The sequence below is a fragment of the Vigna umbellata genome, chromosome 1 (assembly GCF_029865625.1).
Source record: "Vigna umbellata cultivar VRB3 chromosome 1, Vumbellata_1.0, whole genome shotgun sequence".
Lineage (NCBI taxonomy): Eukaryota > Viridiplantae > Streptophyta > Magnoliopsida > Fabales > Fabaceae > Vigna > Vigna umbellata.
This window is the reverse complement of record NC_142165.1, coordinates 62,016,115-62,036,236: the sequence shown is the minus strand read 5'-3', so window position 1 is coordinate 62,036,236 and position 20,122 is coordinate 62,016,115. Positions and strand designations below refer to the sequence as shown.

At 36.3% G+C, this 20,122-nt stretch overlaps 3 protein-coding genes across 3 annotated transcripts; 2 read left to right on the top strand and 1 right to left on the bottom strand.

Annotated features, from left to right (window-relative positions):
- The first annotated feature begins 1,134 nt into the window (after positions 1–1,134).
- Positions 1,135–2,367, top strand: LOC148205988 (NAD(P)H-quinone oxidoreductase subunit L, chloroplastic-like). The gene is made up of 5 exons (XM_088104010.1): positions 1,135–1,308; positions 1,386–1,472; positions 1,577–1,684; positions 1,793–1,887; positions 2,063–2,367. The coding sequence occupies exons 1-5, from the start codon at positions 1,180–1,182 to the stop codon at positions 2,214–2,216; spliced, it is 573 nt and encodes a 190-aa protein (XP_087960136.1). The 5' UTR covers positions 1,135–1,179; the 3' UTR covers positions 2,217–2,367.
- Positions 2,368–2,633: 266 nt separating this feature from the next.
- Positions 2,634–8,447, bottom strand: LOC148205987 (uncharacterized). Its single transcript, XM_088104009.1, has 10 exons — positions 7,834–8,447; positions 7,570–7,707; positions 6,108–6,296; positions 4,799–4,936; positions 4,551–4,669; positions 4,323–4,455; positions 4,095–4,224; positions 3,923–4,002; positions 3,416–3,550; positions 2,634–3,256 (listed from the first exon to the last, which is right to left on the bottom strand). The coding sequence occupies exons 1-10, from the start codon at positions 8,329–8,331 to the stop codon at positions 3,026–3,028; spliced, it is 1,791 nt and encodes a 596-aa protein (XP_087960135.1). The 5' UTR covers positions 8,332–8,447; the 3' UTR covers positions 2,634–3,025.
- Positions 8,448–18,540: 10,093 nt separating this feature from the next.
- LOC148205986 (MADS-box transcription factor 3-like) lies at positions 18,541–19,527 on the top strand. Its single transcript, XM_088105999.1, has one exon. The coding sequence runs from the start codon at positions 18,547–18,549 to the stop codon at positions 19,525–19,527; it is 981 nt and encodes a 326-aa protein (XP_087962125.1). The 5' UTR covers positions 18,541–18,546.
- The last annotated feature ends 595 nt before the right edge of the window (positions 19,528–20,122 follow it).

Here is a 20,122-nt window from a genome sequence, read left to right as displayed (position 1 = left end):
CAAAACAAAATTAATTATGTAAAATTGATATTAGAGTAATGTTAGGTCTATAGCACTGGGAACGACCTTTTATACTATTTGTTTCAATTTGTTAGCTTAATGATTATCAAGTGTTTAATTAATTTAAATGTATAATTTTATTATTTAATCTATTTTTGATATTCATATTATTTAAAAACCTAAAAATATTATAATTTTTTTATTATATGTTTACATTTTTATTTTTTATCTTGAAAAAAAATCAAACTCGAAATTCAATTCCCAAGAATTCGACTTAACCAAATTATTGACAAGTAGAATAAATAAATGAGTGTAGTTTAGTAAATAAAGTCGAAAGGAGTTTATTTTTGTAATTTATAAGAGTTGTATTTAAAAAGAATCACCTTTCAACCATAGAATGTTCATCATTATTTAACTACAACAAAATTAAACAATACTAAAAACGAGACGAGAAAAACTAAAAATGTTGGCTTGTTTGTCAAAGGGGATCAGTCCCCCTAGCTTCTTTTTAAAATTTTTAATATATATAAATAAATTCTACATTTGAAAAATGCACTTAATTTATAAATATATTTAATTTTTTTATTGATTAATTAATGTTTTTAATTAAATAAACTAAAATTATAAATTGAACATTTCGGTAAAAATTGGATATCTTAAATCAGATAAGAAATATAGAAAATAAATAATTCAATTGAAAGTTAACAATATTTTAAACTAGAAAATTCAAATATTTTATTTTTATTTGTGTTTTCTATTTATAAATAAAGTTGTTACAAATGTATTTTTTAAATAAAAAGATATTATTTTACTTAAAAAATAATAATAAAGTTCAAACACATTTATTTTGTGCTAGAATATCTTTTAGATTACAAAATCTATTAATTAAATTAAAACCTCACCTGAAATATTTTTAAGTTTGAAGAGAAGGTAATTTAATGATATGATGGTTATTTAAATGATATTATTTTTAAAGAACAAAAGGTAATTTAATTTTTTTTTATGAAGAATTCCTAAACATGAGCAAAGCATATAATATTTAGGAAATAATTGCATTGAACTTATGAGCATAAGTTGAATGGACAAGAAAAAAAGGGTAGTGGATGAGTGTTTTTTTTTTGTTTTAATTTGATGGAAGTGAAGTGATAAGGAAGCAAAGTGAGAGAGGTGGAAAGAAAGATGAGGTGCTCATTCAGCCTCCATGTTCCCAAAGCTCTTCCTCCTCTTCCCATTTCCTCCATTGGGACAACTTCTCTCTTCTTTGCTTCCAAGCACAAAAACTCTACTAGGCCTTCCCAATCACTATCTGTACTTTGCTTTTTCATCTGCTAACTCATTCTCTGCTACTTCTGCATAACCTCATTTCATTCCTCAACTCATTGCAGGTCTCATGCTGCACCCACAAACCAGATAATCATCTCACTTTTAACTATACCAATTTCGCACTGCATTTCGGAACACTCTTGGCCTTGGTGAGATTCTTTCTACACTGAAATTCACTTCTTTTTACTCTTTCACCAAACAAGTACCTAAAGATTCATTGCTTAGAAAATTGAAGTGTGGGTTATTTGAGCAGGCGGAGCAGCCAGTGTTAGCAGTGACAGGAGAGAATAACCGGCCAGAACTCTCCTGGGTTTTGACTCAATGGGGGATTGGTATGTTTGTTTATTTCCTTGTGGTGCCAGTAAGTTCCTTTCTTTCAAAACTTTCTAAGTTTGTCCAAATTATACATCTATCAACAGCATCCAAAACTGAGTTTTAATGTGAGTGGCCATAATTGCGTGAATTGCAGCCAGTAATCATGATATGGCTTTGGAAAAGATGGTATAGAAGAGGGTTGCTGGAGATGTATCTGCAATTCATGTTTGTCTTCATTTTCTTCCCCGGGTGAGAAACTCTTCCCTCTAAAAGCAAAATAAATATATGTATACTGATACTACTACCACTCTTACTGTGTGCGGTGATAACAAATCTTCTGTAGTTGGTTGCATTTCTCTTTTGAAATTATTTGCTGTAACAATTAGCAACACGTTTCAAAAAACACCCGTGTAAAATCTTGCAGGGTTATTCTTTGGGCACCATTTTTAAACTTCAGGAAATTCCCACGAGACCCTGACATGCAGTACCCTTGGTCTGTACCCGAAGATCCTTCAAAAATCAGAAGTTCATATTCAAAGTACCCATATGCCGAACCTGAAGATTATGATAATCTATAAATCTGGACTAAAACACAACAAAGCAGCTGTTCTATGGTAATTCTAGAAGTTTAGTTCACCAAAACTTTGTTGTAAATGTATAATTATACCTATTTTTCTGCTGTCTATTACAAAATGAATATTCAATGTCATACGTTTGCAAATTAATGAACATCGAGCAATCCACTTTTGCACGTTCAACAGAATTTATGATATCAATCATGCAAGGAAATTTCAGAATATCTGATCAAAACGCGTGGTTCAACAGTTATAAATCAGTGTTTCTGAAATATAAAAAATATAGCACTTATCCACTGAAAATATTTCCTGCTTTATATATCGACCATTCGATATGCTCTTCAATTTGTTCAATTAAAGGAAAACAAAGCATCGATAACAGGGAAGAAGCAACTGAAAATGACAACCATCAACCCGTGATAACAGAAAAAGGTAGAAAAAATAATTCGCAATGCACCACGAAAATTCCTCTGATACAACTACATTAACTTCAGGATACAGCTGTAGTTACCTCATTGGCATTTTGCCAGCGTACTTAATATAAAGGCATAAATAACTAAAAGTAAGACTCAACAAACACAAGAACAAATAAATTATAAAATAGTCTAACTAAAGTAAACCTCAAACCATTGTTGACCTCGGCTATCCTTTGTTGCCTGAACAGGATTTGATTTGAACTAAGTGTACAATCTCCGCATTTAGCACTTTATTATGAGGCTATTGGTTCACTGTGCCCATTGTGAATGAGTGGGGCTGAAACAAAAATTGTTTGAAGCAACCAACTGCTAGTAATGCGGAATATTCTCAAGTACTCAGTACTGAGAGTTGAAAACTTCGGAGAGCTTCTTAAAATCCAAAGATTCCATACCGGGGGACAAAAGAACGGCAGCACCCACAGCCAAAGCAAGAACTGTTAAGGTTAAACAAGACGTGCATCCATGGCTTCGTGAGACTCTTCCCAGGATTATCTTGCAATATTTATCCGCATTCTTGAAGTATGCGTGACGAGCAGCATCAGTCTCGGAAGCCAATACTTTCTCATTCTGCGTCCAAAAATAGTTACATCATTACATACCATGTCCAAACATTCTGCTACTTCAGTACAATAAAACACAGTTCAACCAGTCCATGTCACAGTGTTTGAAAGCAATCCCAGACACAATAAACTGAAGATATAGATCTTTTGACTTATTAGAAACTACCTTTTGCTTAAAATTTTTCAAGGTATCCCTCAGTGACTCATAAGGAGACAATTTTGTTGATAGCTCCTTCCAATCATCGGAAAGCTTCTTCAGAGCTGAAACACTTGCTTCAATGTTGTCTTGATAAACTTTTTCCTGTTCATATAAAACAAGGAATAAGATCAAAGAAGTAAATCTAGTTTCATGGTTGGGTTAGATAATAAGCTCAATGAGGATGGCTTATGTTGGTTGAGGGAGTAATTGATTGTAAGTAACATTTTAGCAGGATTTGGCAGAGGTTGGCGGTCGTGAAGAGAGTGGCAGAGATGATTAGGGGCATTGGGTTTAGTTAGAGATTAACACTCTCAGTCTTTCTCTAATAAAAGAACCATTACCTATCAGATTACCATTTATCTCAGAAACATCCAAAGAAATTGTCTCTTATAATAAGTTGTCTTGCTCCATCCAAAAAACATCAATAGCTTGCTTAAATCGAAGAGAGTAAGCTTTAAGACAAAAAACACTCACCCATTGCTTGTAGCATTCTGTGTTTTGACTCAAACACCAAATTAAAATACCAGCTGCTTCTTTAGATAACTCGGGATTGTCTGAAAAATACATGTTTTAGAATACACTCGGCATTTATTTCATCAAAAAGGAAATGAGGCACAAATAAAATAATAAAACCAGGTTTGCGTACTTTCTCCAGCTGCTTTGATAGCAAAATTGAATATCTGCAGCGAAACTTGTTTCATTGCTTTACTTCCAGTAGAACCTCCAAGAGCCACCTCTTTCAGAGTGGCATACACGGCCTCAAATCTTTCGGTAGCCTATATGTAAAAGCAGCAGCATATTGATTTAAATTTTGAAGATTTGGAGCTATGATACACTTAAATGCAAACATATAAAGCCAGCTGAACATATCTACCTTTACTCTAGTCGAAGATGGAGGGAAAGTAACCCAGAGCAAAATTTCAAATGCAGAAGGAGGAATTAATCGTTCCCCTTTTCTCACAGCACTATTTACTAAAACAGGCCGTGCTTTTGGGGTAGACAAAATTCTGCCATCAAATCACAAAAAACGCAATGGTGGTGATGACAATAGCAATGATGAGTTAGTGACATAAATAAAATAAGGGCAACAATGTTTTCATACTTTTCCACCAGCTGCAAAACCAAATCCCTGGATTGGGGGTTACCACTTTTGCCAATCACTATGGGTAGGAGATTCCGTGCCCAAGCATACAAACCGACTGAGAGATCCCCTACAGAGGCCTATACAGAAATATTAACCATTAACAAAATGAAAGGAAAATGATGTTACATTTCTCTTTTAAAAGTCAAATAACTCAAATTTTAGGGGATTGGTAATAAGTTATGGTTATTTTGGCATCTATGCCTCACCTGAGCTATCATCCATACAATCACTGGAAGCTTATCTTGCCCTTGATACTTTGTGTTCTCCCTCAATGTGGGCAACACAGTTATTAGAGCATCTGGCTTTCGGCGCAATACCATTGCTAAAACAACAAACATGGCAACCTGCAGGTAGTATAAACTTAATGTTTGTTTACAGCTAGAAAGAATAGTATATATAATCAAGTAAAGGTTGAATGTGATTTAGGACCAAAATTACAAAAAAACTTGTCAAGACAATTTTTGTACCCTCAATCAGAAGATAAACAAACTACAATAAACACAAGAACGGTATAAATCAAACATAACCTAATGGATATTCAAATAGAAGCAATTGTTTCATTTGCAAGTGCATTTAGTTACAAGAGAGAATAATGAAGCAAAACAAACTGACTCGTTAACACAAACAAAAAATGATAATCTAAATGTTTGACCTCCTATGTCATTAAATGCCCATTCCGCAAAGGGAAAAAAGAAAAATTACGTACATTATATCTGTGTGTTGTGTGTGTCAGCCATATATGTCTCTAGAGCACCTATTTGTGTCATCTGTCTTGACATTGACTATTCATTCACTAGGGGTGTAAGTGTCAAAGAAGATCTTATAGAAATTGGAGGAAACATAAATTGAACTAACTAAATATATAATTTTGTAGCATCGCTTCCTGCAGTGTTTATGCCATAATCATTTGAACAATTAGAAGCAGAGATTATCCTATCAAAACTAACATCTAGTTGCAAATAAATAAATTAATATTGATAGATCAAATTGTACTAAAGCATATCCCATAGAATTTCAAAGTCATGCACCAACCATGCATCCCTACTGCGTTTGGTTTGAAGAGAATATTCGGATTTATAAGTGACCATGTGTTCACTAATTAATCATGGTTGACAAAATTGTTTAATTGACCCTCTTAACTGTTCAGTACATAGGATATTTTAGAGTCCCCTCGATAGAGTTGCAGGGTGAGTGAATAGACAGCTAACTTATCACCCCAATTGTATTTGGTTAGAAGAGAATATTGCAATAAAAATAGGAAGATGTCCTTTATTAATTGATCATGCTTCGGGACAAGATTGTTCAATTGACCTCTTAGCTGTTCAGACATGGGTCTTCCAGAGACTTCCCTTAATAGACAGCTATTCTGTATTGAAATTTCTCTTTTAGATTAGTTTTGTTTCAATTTGGTGGGTCACTTTCTATCTCCCAACACAAGCAACTTCTACTATCCAAAAATCAAAAGAAGAATAAAATCCACTAGTTCTAGACACAGACAAGTATTCAGTGTAATACCTGAGATTTTGAAGAAACTTGCTGCACAGCTTTTTTGGAACCCTTTGCCGCAGTTTGCTGGCTACCCAAGTCAGCAAGAATGCTATCTAAAGACCAAAGCAGAAAGGAACTAAGTGCCTCAGGAGACCGGTGGTTGATCCAGTCAACCGATGTTTTATATACAGCTTCAGATATGTGAGAAAGTGGCATCTGGCAGAAAGAAAATTCATCAATAAACTTCATAGGAAAATATCAGAAACTACATCCAAGATTCTGAAAAAAACACTAAAAGATAGAATATGAATGGCTGTATAATAACTATAAATATTCGTCAAATATTAATATCCCATAAAATGACAAGAACAAGACTCGGTACTATGATTCTGTAACTGATGAATGAATGCTTTTCAATAACTATGATTCTCAAATCATAAATCACCAATAACAAGACACAGTACTGTTTATCATGATAGAAAAAGGTAACAGATTTAGGAAAAGTCTTCCTTGACTAACAATATTAAATTGCCAATTTTAAAATAGTAAATACAGTAGACGATACAATATGCAACAATATCACAACAGATTTAGTAAGACAAATGAAAGTGGGAAAACGTCCATTGGATGCGAATGATATATGAAATGTTGCTTCCTAGTTTTCCGCTTAGGAAAGTGTTAATTCCCGTTTGCATTTTTCAAAATGAGTTTCCTGACCCACGCATAGTAGGAAACCTCAATTAAATTTCACTACAACAAAGACACTTCACAATTCATACATACGAAGAGATAATTGACAGCATAACAAACAATGTCATAAGTTAAAACAAATAGTTACAAGTAACAGTAGAAAGGATGAAGCAATATAACTAAAATGTGCATGAAGAACATGGCACTCACTATAAAGCATTCATATACCCTGAAAAGTTACACAAAAGTTCATTCCACGAAACCAATTGGAGCTAATCAGGGCTTTTTCTATTGAAATTGCAGACAAAACACATACAAAAACTGTTATATCTCATGGCAACTACATTAAAAAAACTGCTGACGTGTTACTTTAAAACATGCTGGCAGCTAACTCCAATTTATCTCACCATAGGGCTTCCTCACAGGATTTTACTACATATTTATTTTGTAAAAGAAAGCAACGTCCTTTTAACATCGGATCTTATTGCTTCAGTCGTTTCTTGTTCAGTAGTATAGTCTGCGCCCACTGTCGTATGTATATCTCCGTCAAATGTTCAATTTTCATGTAGACACTGCCTGAACAAGACCGATGACAGCAAAAAGTCCGTACCTTTTACCAATATGTTGCCACAGATCCTGGGTGCTATCATGATTCACACAGACAAATTTCAAAGTCTATATGCATGCCACATTCCATAATAACCTAAACACTTCAGAATCATTAAACCAACAAATTGAAATTCTTTATATAAATTTACCTAGAAGAAAACAATAAGAAAACAAGGAACTCAACACTCACATCGGTGATCTTAGCAACAGGTGACTCCCTGAACAACTTCACCCAGGGAAACTGAGATGCGGCCACGGCAGAAAAAGCACGTCCAAAATAATCAGCGAACCGCATCATCAATATGTCCTGCTGCGTCTCGAACGATGCCTGAAGTGAAAACAGACAAAAATTCAAAATCAAACTAAGCGAATCGAAAGTATCGTCTTCCTGATCCACAGATCAAACCGAAAACACAAAACCCAAAAATGCGCCATTCAATTGACAATGTCCTACCGATATATCAACGAGGAAAGCGCCCAGATCAGCAGGGTCGATCTTAGCCGCCGCCTCGGCCACCGTAACCTTAGGCTTTTTTGGCTTCTTCTGCTTCACCTTTTTCTCCTCCGCCTTCCCGTTCTCCGTGGAATGCTCCACATTCTCGTCGTCTTCGTCATCTTCTTCGTCATTTCGAGACCGCTGCTTTGATCTGCCCGGCGCGACATCGTCGTCGTATGCGGCATCGGCTGCCTTCCGCGCCTCCAGAATTTTGCGGCGGCGATCCTCCGATTGCAGTTCCAGTGACAGGAAAATGGCATCGGAGCCGGACAAAGTCCCGTTTGGAACGAGCTTGTTGGAATTAGCTCGAGAATCGGAGCCGTTGGCGGTGTTGTTGGTCTTCTTCTTCTGTTTCTTAGCGTAGGTCACCTTCTGCCAACCGTGGTCGGAGCCATTAGAGATACCGTTAGATTCGGCGTGCGCGGATTCCGAGGCTGCTGCGTGCTTTTCCTCCATTAGCGTGGATGGAACCGTGATTTTCTGTGGTCTTTATCGCAGGTAAAATGCGAAGGGGAAATAAGAGAAAGTGATGGAAAGGAAGAGAAAGTGAAACGAAAACGTAGAAGGAGAAGAAGAAATTCCAAAAGACAATTTTTATTTTTTTCAAACTGTTGACTTCTGATAATTGACCACGCTCTCGCCCTCGAATAACGGAAATGCCATGGGGTAGTTGTGTTGAAAGGAGCACGTGTTTCGTCAAATAGGCTCTTAACACGTGTAAAACTTCAATCTGCATTGGTACTATCCTTATTTAATTGGAAGACAATCATTAAATAATAATCTTATCTCAAATTTTATTTTTAAATGTAATATTCAAATATGTGTTATTATATGCTTTCCTGGGATTTTATTCCTTTTTAAAAAATATTTATTAAAATCTTAACTTATAATCCTAAACCCTAATAATTATAAAATATTAAAATTATATGCAAATTGTAACAAAATTATTGTTTTTTTTATAATTTTACACCAATTAAAATAATTACCACTCTCAACATCTTCAACATGGACATGTTCCACCTACATTATTTCTATCTAACTTACTAACCACCAAAATTAAAATTAGGATAACCTATTAACAAAAGCAACTTTAGAACACCATATCTATACACTCATCCTCACACTCTTCTTTCTAATATCTGGTTATGTCATATCTAACCTAATTTTAAAGTACAAAACACCTTTACTTTATCATATAAACTAAGAAACTTTTACAAATTTGTTTTTCTTAATTTTGTAACTTACTTTTAAGACATATATATTTGATATTATTTTTCTTAACTGTTTTCATCTAATTATTACTCTTATTTGATATCTATATAATAATATTTTGGTTTAATATTTGATATAACATCCCGAAATATAGCATGAAAATGCACATATATTTTCTTTTAAGCAAGAGATACAAATATAATAATACAGAATCATTACAAATTTTTTATCTAATTTTTCAAACAATAGTTAAGTAGTCTTAGAAATAAATTCGAACCAAGGGAAAGAATAACAATATAGCATATATATATAATTTATTCATGTATACTATTATGTATTGACTTCCCCCTCAATGGACTACTACTTAGTCTCGTTGTCACCTACATCCCCATCTATTCCTGCCATAAAAACGATCATCGAAAAAAGCCCATAGAAACCAACATGAAAAAAAGGAAAGGTAAGCTAAAAAAATAAAATTTTGAGCAGTCCACAACATGTGAAAACCACTAACATTTCTGTTTCAGTGTACATTTTCCTGTGTGTCTTTGTTGCTCTTGGCTGTCTGGGTTGCTTGCTGGTTGTCTGGGACGCGTGCTTTTCTCCAATCATTGTTGTTCATACTCGCCAAAGGAGGGGGAGGTACCTGCAAAGATACTCCGACGCTCAAGTCAGATGTGAATTATGGAGCCTCAGCTCTCAAGAGAGTGATTATGATACTGCTCTGAAATATTATTTAGAGTTTCTAGACATAAAGAGAACGTATCTGGACCTTGGCCCTGCCACTGTATTTATAAGCAAAATACAAATAACCACCTTACCTAAAAATGTGGTTAGTGGCTTGATAAATATCTTAACCGTTTAAGATATTTTAATGAATATCTTACTACATAACATGCCCCCCAAGTCCGAGTTAACGGTTCCGTTTTACGGACGTGGTAACTATAGGACTTATGAGTTTGAGGGAGGCTGTATTCGCTGTGGTATGAACGTTTCCAACCAAGGATGACCGCACGGTTGAGTTTGATGGGCCAAAAGGAGGCGAAGACGAACGACAAAAAGCTGGAGCGACTGGGGCCGAACGTGAGGATACATATGACCGAGCGGTAGAGGCTGAGTGGCATGCGAGGCCGATCGTGAGGGTTGTATGAACGTTCGACATATAGGTTGTCGAGCGGTCGAGTGGCAAGTCAGACTGAGCGGTTGAAACCAAAGGGAAGTCGAACGGCCGACTGTTTTGAACGCTCGTACACATGGGTTGCCGAGCGGTGTCTGAACGCTCGTTGATATGAGTGGACGAGCGGTTTCGTCACGCTCGTTGAAATGGATTGACGAGCGGTTTCTGGACGCTTGATGACATGGATCGTCGAGCGATGTTTGGACGCTGATTGAAATGAATTGTCGAGCGATTTTTGGACGCTCGTTGACATTGATGGTTGAGCGTTGAGGCCGAACGACCGACTTTGTGAACGTTCGTTGACATTTGATTGTCGAGCGTTAAGGCCGAACGACTGACTGTGTGAACGTTCGTTGACATTGATGGTAGTGCAGATGAAACCAAATGACGAACGCTTTCGATGTCGAACGACAGAATGTTTGCTAACTTGATGTTCTTGGGCGAACATAAGCTAGGTTAGGGGATGGTTCCCTAGGTTTGATGGTCTGGGTGTTCTAGGGCGAACATCTACCAGCGGGAGTGTATCTCGTAGAACGCTCGTGGACATGGATTGTCGAGCGGTTGATGTTCTGGGTGTTTTTGGGCGAACAAGGGCCAGAGGGAGTGTATCCCGATGTTCTGGGTTGTTCTTGGGCGAACAACGGCCAGAGGGAGTGTATCCCGATGTTCTGGGTGTTCTTGGGCGAACAACGACCAGAGAGAGTGTTCTTGGGCAAATTCCTTTGAGTCCGAACGACCTCCTGTTTGAGCGCTCGGTTTTCGGTTGATCGTCTACTGCGACCTGCACAAGATATATAATATATATGTAAAAATATGGAGCGTTGTAAACCTGGCGATCGAACGTCAATAGGATCGCATGGTGGAGCGTGCGTGCCGATAGATGATCGAGCTGTAGAGGTCGAGTTGAACGTCAGGGAGGTCGAGCGTTCGTGAAAACGAATGCTGGAATACTTGAGGTGCAAATCGTCGAACGACTGAGGCGAAAGGGTGGACGCCAGGCGGCCGAACTACAGCTGAACAACTGAGGCAAGCGGACGAACGTTATTGAGTCCGACTGGCTGATAATCAGTGGGATCGAATGGCCTAAGGCTTGAGTGCTCGTGTAGATGTATGGTCGAGCGGTAGAGGCCGAATGTGAGACCGAGTCGTTGAAAACCAAAGGGATGCCGAACGGCCGAAGGGCGAGGACGAACGGGTGACTGTTAGGACGCTCGTTCACATACTGATTGTCGAGCGTTCGAATCCAAAAGCGAGGACGAACGCGCGACTGCTTGGACGCTCGTTCACATGCTGGTTGTCGAGCGTTCGAATCCAAAGGGCGAGGCCGAACGACCGATTGCTTGAGCGCTCATACACAGGGATTGTTGAGCGGGTGAAACCAACTGTCGAACGCTTTTGAAGTCGAACAGCCGACTCCTTGAACGTTCGTGTGATACGTGAGGTCGAGTGTTCGAGCGTCCTCGTAGCCGAAAAGCCGGACGTACGCGAGGCTGAGTGTGGGACGTTTGAGGACGAACGTTAGAGAGATCGAGTGACCGAACGTACAGAGGCCGAACAAGAGTATGGCCGAACGATTGAGTGTTGAGATCGTGCATGACCGAACGCTAGAGACCGAACGTCAAGGAGATGGAATGATGGCCGAATGATCAGTGAGTGACTGTTAGGCCCTTGAGGCCGAACGTCGATGATGAGAGAAGTGACGAACGCTATAGGCCGAACGTCCGTGAGGCCTAATGGTGACGCCGGATGGCTGATCGTCAGCTGGGTCGAACGACCGTGGCGCTCGGATGTTAGGACGCTCGTACGCAGGCACTGTCGAGCGTTCAAATCCGAAGGGTGAGGCCGAACGGCCGACTGTTTCACATCGATGTTGAGCGAAGCGATGAACGCTCTAAGCCAACCGTCCGTGAGATCTAATGGGCGAACGATTGGCTCCAAGAGAACGAACGTCATTGGCGTCAAGTGGCCGAATTCAAATGGAGTGTCGAGCGGTTGAACGTGAGGGCGGTTTGGACGCTCGACACTTAAGTTGAACGCGTGGACGGTTTGAACGCTCGTCACATGGCTTGTCGAGCGGTTTCCGAACGCTCGTTGATATGGATTGTCGAGCGGTGTTTGAACGTCAGTGGCGCTCGAACGCTGACATGCTCGTGTTGAAGTATGGTCGAGCGGTAGAGACCAAGACACCGAACGTCATTGAGGACCAATGTGCGAGCATCAGATGTAGTTGAATGAGCGAACGCTTGCGGGTTCGAGTGGACGAACGTTACTGAGGCGGGTGGCCGAATGGTCGAGGCCAAGCATGGTCGAACGTTGGGGACCCAGTGGACGAACGTTATGGAGACGGGTGGCCGAACATGAGTGAGGCGGAATGGTTGATCGCCAGGGATGAACGTTGAGGCCACTCGGTCTTGTCGTCGATCAAGGTGGACGACCTTGGTGGTGGCTCATTCTTGATGGTCGACAAGGAAATGGTCAATCGGCAATGAAGAAGGTTTTGTCGATCGGTCACGGTCGACGCTCTGTCTTGCTGTCGACCAAGGTGGACGACCTAGGTGGTGGCTAATTCGTGATGGTCGACCAGAAAATGGTCGCTCGGTCTTGCTGTCGACCAAGGTGGACGACCTAGCTGGCGGCTTATTCGAGATGGTTGACCAGGAAATGGTCGAACGGCCTCGCTGTCGTTCGGTCGAGTGTTGCAACGCTTATGGTCACTGATGGCCTCGCTGTCGTTCCTCAAAATGAGCGTACGATCAGTTAAGGTCGACCGTATGTTGTCGATTCACTAGTGGTCGACTGAGTGGACGATCGATCGAGGTGTTGTCGTATCAGTGGTCGACAAAATGTACGATCGGTCGAGGACGACCGTCTGCTGTCTATCGCCAATGGTTGACAAAGTGGGCGATCCTGGAGGATTGTTGAGTCTATGTGCCGGAGGGATCGGATGGTTCAGTATCTAATCCTTAAAAATAGGGTTCAGGCCAAGTTAGTTGGATGATGTGAGGCAGAATCGAACGACGCGTGAATTGTGCGAGGGTTGCGGAAGACGTGGAGAATGGGTCTGACAAGACACCGAAAGGGTTTACCCTGACAACCGTCTTCTTCCTGCTTCTCTGTAAAATCCTTTTCTGCCCTAAAAAACCCTAGAATCAGCCACACTGCGGAACGGCCGATCAAGGTGATCGAAAACCATGGAATTCCAGGTTTGGGATGGACTAGCGGAAACGCAACCTAGCCCTGGCTCGTTGGGCTGCGGATGGCGCGGAGGCGGAACCGGACGGCGAGGTGATCTTTCGTGTGGGAGTCCTCCGCGAAAACTGTGAGTTTGCTGCCGGCGAGCCTGCTCATGTGACTGGAACCGAGCTCCTGGCCTTGGGTTGTGATTGGGGAATTTAGGGTTTTCAGAAGAGATGTTGCCATTGAAGACGAAGAATGAGAACCTGGGCTCAATTTGGGGATTTAGGGTTTTCTGTTCTCAGTCTCGACTCTGATAATTCATACATCAATTAAACACAGAAGGAAACCCCAAATATTTTCTCGGCAGAACCTTTGGTGGTGGCTGGTGGAAGGCAAAACAGCGTGCCCCAAATCGGAGAGGAACCCATTTCAAAGAAAACGAAGGAGAGAGCAGTACAACCGGTTTTAGGAAGCGCCGTTGACTCTAGGCAACGCTGGCAGCAGGCTCGGTAGTGGCAGGCAACGTAGTGATGGTGGGGAGAGCTTGACGGAGAGCGGCGACCCTGGTCGGCACGGTGGTTGAGTTCGCCCAAGAACCGATTCATGGAGGAGAAGATTATCCCTCTCGCGCGCAAGGAGAAGAGAAAAAGGGGAGCTTGATTCCGTGGCCGGCGACGAGCTCGACGAATGGCGGTAGCCCTGGTTTGGTGGCATCAGCCGCGACTCGCGATGGTCGGGCTCCTTCAAACGGCGAAGACGCGGCACGGAGAGAACCTCGCACGCGAGAAAGGAGGAGGGGAAGAGCTCCGGTGACGACCGACGATGGTCTTGACGGTGGGCATGCTGGTGGCGGTATGGAGGTAGCCGGTGGCGGCCGGTTTGGGCGGAGATAGTGGCGAGTGTGCGGGACTGGGTGGGGGTACCTCTCGTTAGCTGCTTTGGAAGAAAGATCTAGGTTTTTGGGTGTTGGATCTGACCCACAAAGAGGTGTGATTTCGCTGATGTGCTCATTGTTGCGATTTCGCAGAGGTGCACGTGCTGGCGGTGATGGAGTGGCTTTATCCGAAGAAACGATTCATCGAGGCTGAGGCTCCTCTTGTGGCTTCTTTGGGTTGGCACTCGGCCCCACGGTGGGCGCCAAAATGTTTCAGTGTACATTTTCCTGTGTGTCTTTGTTGCTTTTGGCTGTCTGGGTTGCTTGCTGGTTGTCTGGGACGCGTGCTTTTCTCCAATCATTGTTGTTCATACTCGCCAAAGGAGGGGGAGGTACCTGCAAAGATACTCCGACGCTCAAGTCAGATGTGAATTATGGAGCCTCAGCTCTCAAGAGAGTGATTATGATACTGCTCTAAAATATTATTTAGAGTCTCTAGACATAAAGAGAACGTACCTGGACCTTGGCCCTGCCACTGTATTTATAAGCAAAATACAAATAACCACCTTACAAATGTGATTAGTGACTTGATAAATATCTTAACCGTTTAAAATATTTAAGATATTTTAATGAATATCTTACTACATAACAATTTCCAATGTATTAAACATTTATAATAATGAAATTCTTATTATAATAGAATTAAAAATAATACGAATTCTACACGAAATCATAAACGAAGTAGCATGATCGGCCATTATACTGCACGATTAATCAGACACTAGACTACATGATCTCATAACTAACCACTATATTGCATAGTTGACTGGCCACTTGACTGTATGATTTCAATCATAAAATAAATACTAACACGGGTCACTATAATCCTTAATTTTTTTTAAATATTTTGTTTTTATAGTTATTTGGTTTTGACAATTGTATTAATACTATATATATATTTTTAGTTTGAGATAATTTATTTTATTTTAACAATTTTATAACGTTTTATGAGTGCTAATAATTAAAATGTTACACAATACAATTAACTTTAAAAACATGAATAAAACTGAATTTTCATTTTTAAAAATAGAAATAAGATACTCAATCCTCTGTTTGCCCCCACCCATAATTATACTGTGATTAATTAAACAAATCAGTAATAAATTTATTCATTGCAGAATATTTATACCATTTAAGTAACAATTAATGCATGTTTATGTAAATAAAAATAAATAAATAGTAGTAAATTTTTATCTATAATGGAGTATAAATAGGTAAATAGTAACTTAGGAGGTAAAATCATTCTTAATAACTAAAACAAAAATGGTGTTCAGACTCCAACTCTGCCCATGTCTTTTTGTCTCATGGTTCTTTTCATTCTTTATGTTTCCAAGACATGCCTTTACATTCAAGCTAAAACGCAGAATTAATATCTCTGATAACTACTCCCATAATCTCAACTGTTTCATTTTCCCAGTAAAGTCCATTATTACATGTTTGCCAGTGATAATCATCATACACAAAAAATTAATTATTATAAAAGTTAATTTTTATATTTAAATAAAAATTGAAGGAAAAAATAATGAATGTAAAATGTGTAAAAAAATTGTTAAATGTTAAATAATAACACCTTAGTTAATTTTTAAATATCTAAAAAAGTATAGAAGGACATACTTTGTTTACTTTTAGTCACAAAATGGGATAGACCATATCAGCTGATATTGTCATTCATATCTTTAATAACTTATTTATTTATTTTTTACTTTTACGTGTTAGGAACCAAAACTCAATATTTTGACCATAGATTATGAAATTTATTGAAAAGTTATTCAAACACTAGAAAATACAGTCACCAAATGCTTATATATTCTTTTGTATTATTGTTAAATTACTTGTTGGTCAATAAATTGTAATTTTAAAAGAGAAGAATTTCAACCTATAGCAAACCTAATGTAGAGGGGATTTTATCTTCTAATAAAACTTTTCTAAATTAAAATCATCATTTTATTATTTTTACATTTTAAGTAATTGTTTTTTTAATTGAATTCTTTTCTGATTTGATATTTTTTTAAAATTTAACCATTTTTTAATTACGAAACTATCTACAAAATAATTAAAAACTATTTATATTAAAAATATAAAAAATATTTATATTTAACTTTATAACTATATTATATATATATATATATATATATATATTATATATTATATATATATATATATATATATTAATTTTTATATCATATTTTACAAACTGGATTTTCGCAATACTTGGAAAAGCAGAAGAAATTTTATCTATTTAGTATTATTTTTTTTTGTTAAAACTTTTATTAATTTCCATATAACTTATGAGAATATATATTAATAAAACATGTGTATGGTAAAGACATGTATATATGATCGCAGTTAGTTTTTCTAAAATGATTGGAACATCTGGACGAAAAGAGTCCAAAATCTCGTCCCAAAAATATTACTAAATTATTAACAATAGTTTTCTGTAAGCTTATTATTGGGAATACGACTGTGATCACTAATGAAAAAGATTTAAAATATTAATGTTTCCATTTATTTAAAGTGAGCTTTTCAAATTTTAGTATATATACATAATAGAAAGAGAGAATGTGACACAAATAACATGTAAAATCATAACATATTAAAATAGATCTGAAAGTTTTTTAAATTTACAAATACTTTATATATTTAAATCAATAATAAACTAAATATGAAAGTTCTTTTAAATTTACAAATACTTTATATATATTTAAATAAATTTTGTGGTGACTAATGAAAATAAACGAGTTTCATCATAAATAATAAAGTAACCTAAAAATATCTCATTTTTATTTAAATTTCTAAAGTCATATTTCTCGTTATAATAATCAAATATTTACTTATAGTAAATTTTATCTTTTCATATTAATTATTATCATTGTATCTATTTATTTGTCACAAACAAATAAAATAATAAACATTTAAAACCAAACAATATAACTAAACAAATAAATAAGATCTTTATGTATAAATAAATATAAATATAAACAAGTAGAATTATGTGCAATTGAATATGTAAGATTTAATAAATAAATAAATAAAACAAGTACATGATTAAATACAATATAAAAGAATAATTAAATATGTATACGAAAATAAATACAAATAAACAAATTAATAGAATAAGTGTATGATGAGATATAAATATATTTGAATTGTAAGAGTCAAATAATATATATATATATATATATATATATATATATATATATATATATATATAATACTTACCAAATTTATTTTTTAGTTGACATTTTTTAATAAATATAGATCATGAATAAGAGTAAAATTGGTAAGGAAATATGTACATCAAAAACCAGTTATAAAATCGTTACAAATCATTTTTATTAATTTTATGAACAATTCTCTTTATCAATAGTCATAAAGAATAAAATGATTATATATATATATATATATATATATATATATATATATGTAAATGTTTTCTTAAGTGATAAAAGTTGTCATCAATATTATTTCTGAAAATTCACGTTGTTACTATATATATTACTCAATGTCCATCATTAGAATTATTCTAAATCTTTTACTTACCGGATACCATTAATTAACTTTAAAAGATTTAAGTCATTAAATATATTTATTTGTATAAATAAAATAATGAAAATATATTTCATATCCGGATTTTGTAATAATGGTTTATATTTTTTGAATTAATTAAGGATAATCCAACTATAATCCAAACCTATAAACAAATTGAAAGGTAAAAAAGGAAATTAATTAAAATCCCGATTATTATTTGATCAGAGATTAAGACAGCGCTCATTATGCTATCATGCCATATATGTATAGAAAGCAAAGAAAACCAGAGAAGCTTAAGAGATAACACAAACCAGACTTTCTTGAAGAAGTAAACGATTGCTCGAAAAAAGGAAAAAGGAAGATCAAAGAGGTATGTGCACTTGTACTTGAACAAAATAGTAAACTTTGAATCATGAAAATGTTAATGTTATTTATGTTGTATGCATTCATGCGAAAACTTTGGTTCTCTTTTGCTGCATATCTTCAGCCTAACACTGTCATCGCAACCAGAACATAGATGAATTTGCGTTGCAAAGAAACAATTTTGTTGTTGCAAAATGTTGTTATATATTACTATTTGCGTATAAACTTTTGTGCAAACACTTGGATAGTGAATGTTGGCAATTGTTGTTGTGTGTGGCAGAAAATGGGGCGTGGAAGGATACCCATGGATCTGATCGAGAAAGAGAAGGCTCGAAAGACAACATTTCAGAAGAGAAAGAACGGATTAATGAAGAAAGTTTACGAGTTTTCAACACTTTGTTCAGTTGACGTTGGTGTGATTATCTTTGCTTCAAAGTTTCTCGATGAACCTGAAATATGGCCACAAGACCCAAGAGAGTTGAAACGTGTGATTCAGAAATATCTGAACACTACCAGTGATAGGCGTCCAAAGGTGTATGATGTGGAAGAGTATTTCGATGAAAGGATGAAAAGGATTGAAGGAGAGATTTCCAAAGTGCACAAAGGGAAGATCCAGCTCATTTATCCAACCTGGGATGACTCTTACAATACTCTTGAAGAGGAACAGTTGAGGATGTTTGTAAGCATTTTGGATGCTAAGCTTGATGCTTGTAATCAAAGGATGAACATGTTCAAACGAGATTCAAAGGGAAAAGTAATAGCAGAATCAGACAATGATGAAGCACTTGTTCCTTACTTGGCTCCAACTTTAGGTAATCACCTCAGTTTCATGCAGAACATGTCTCAAACACAGGTTTTTCCTACTAATGATAACAATCAAGTACCATTTTATCCATGTCATCTCAGTCAAAATTCTCTACCTTCTTTGTTTCAATTGGGTCAAAACTTTACCCAATTGATAGAAAAAAATATAGCAGTGGATTGGAATAATCAAGTTGGTACAAGTGATCACAGAATTGATACACAACAGGAGGATAGAACAAACAAAAACCAAAACCCATCATCGTGCTATTACGATGCAAATATTCAAACAATGCAGCCGTATAATAATGTTGCTTTGCAAACTCTTCCTGCTCAATTGCAGTGCGATGCAACATTCCAGAGCCTGTCAAATCGACCAGGTCCATCACAAGGATTTGAACCTAATGATGTTTCTAATATGCTTCAACCTCATTTTTTAAACTATATGCATAGAAGAAACTAGATCCTATTTATTTAGATATTTATTTTTTCTCTTACAGAATAGTATGTTTGGATTTTGGTTTTTTCTTTTTTTGTGTTTTAGCAGTTCTTGCCTACAACAGTTATAACAATAATTTTGTGTTAGATTCTTTTGATTTGTTTATTTAGAAAATTTTGGTGCAATGATTATTCCATGAAGATTGTGACATTTGTAGAATGAACTAGTATTTGTAAAGTTCATTGCACGAGTATTTTTTGAATTATATTTAATAATTAAAATAATTTTTATAAAATTAATAAACTTTATATATTTTATTTTAAAGTTAAATAATTATAATAATTAAGTAATAAATAATAAAAAAGTTATCAAAATATTGTGTATATATATTGTTAATTTGAATTATTATTAATATTTTTTTATAATGCTTACAAATATATTGTATTAAGGTTGAAATTGACTAGACAAATAACTGATTTGGTGTAAAAAGAGTCATTATATATTATTTATAATAGATAATTCACTTTGAATTAATTGATTTTTTATAATTAAATAAATATTATATATATATATATATATTATTCATTCACGTGTTTTATTTCATATATAATTTTAGAAA

What these genes read in the sequence shown, in the direction of transcription:
- LOC148205988 (XM_088104010.1), top strand. Translation starts at nt 1,180, where the DNA reads ATGAGGTGCTCATTCAGCCTCCATGTTCCCAAAGCTCTTCCTCCTCTT. An exon ending in GGCCTTCCCAATCACTATCT is followed by an intron (nt 1,309 to 1,385) that starts GTACTTTGCTTT and finishes AACTCATTGCAG; the next exon opens with GTCTCATGCTGCACCCACAA. An exon ending in GTCTTCATTTTCTTCCCCGG is followed by an intron (nt 1,888 to 2,062) that starts GTGAGAAACTCT and finishes AAAATCTTGCAG; the next exon opens with GGTTATTCTTTGGGCACCAT.
- LOC148205987 (XM_088104009.1), bottom strand. Translation starts at nt 8,331, where the DNA reads ATGGAGGAAAAGCACGCAGCAGCCTCGGAATCCGCGCACGCCGAATCT. An exon ending in CTTTCCTCGTTGATATATCG is followed by an intron (nt 7,708 to 7,833) that starts GTAGGACATTGT and finishes TTTTCACTTCAG; the next exon opens with GCATCGTTCGAGACGCAGCA. An exon ending in CAGAATGCTACAAGCAATGG is followed by an intron (nt 3,551 to 3,922) that starts GTGAGTGTTTTT and finishes TTATATGAACAG; the next exon opens with GAAAAAGTTTATCAAGACAA.
- LOC148205986 (XM_088105999.1), top strand. Translation starts at nt 18,547, where the DNA reads ATGGGGCGTGGAAGGATACCCATGGATCTGATCGAGAAAGAGAAGGCT.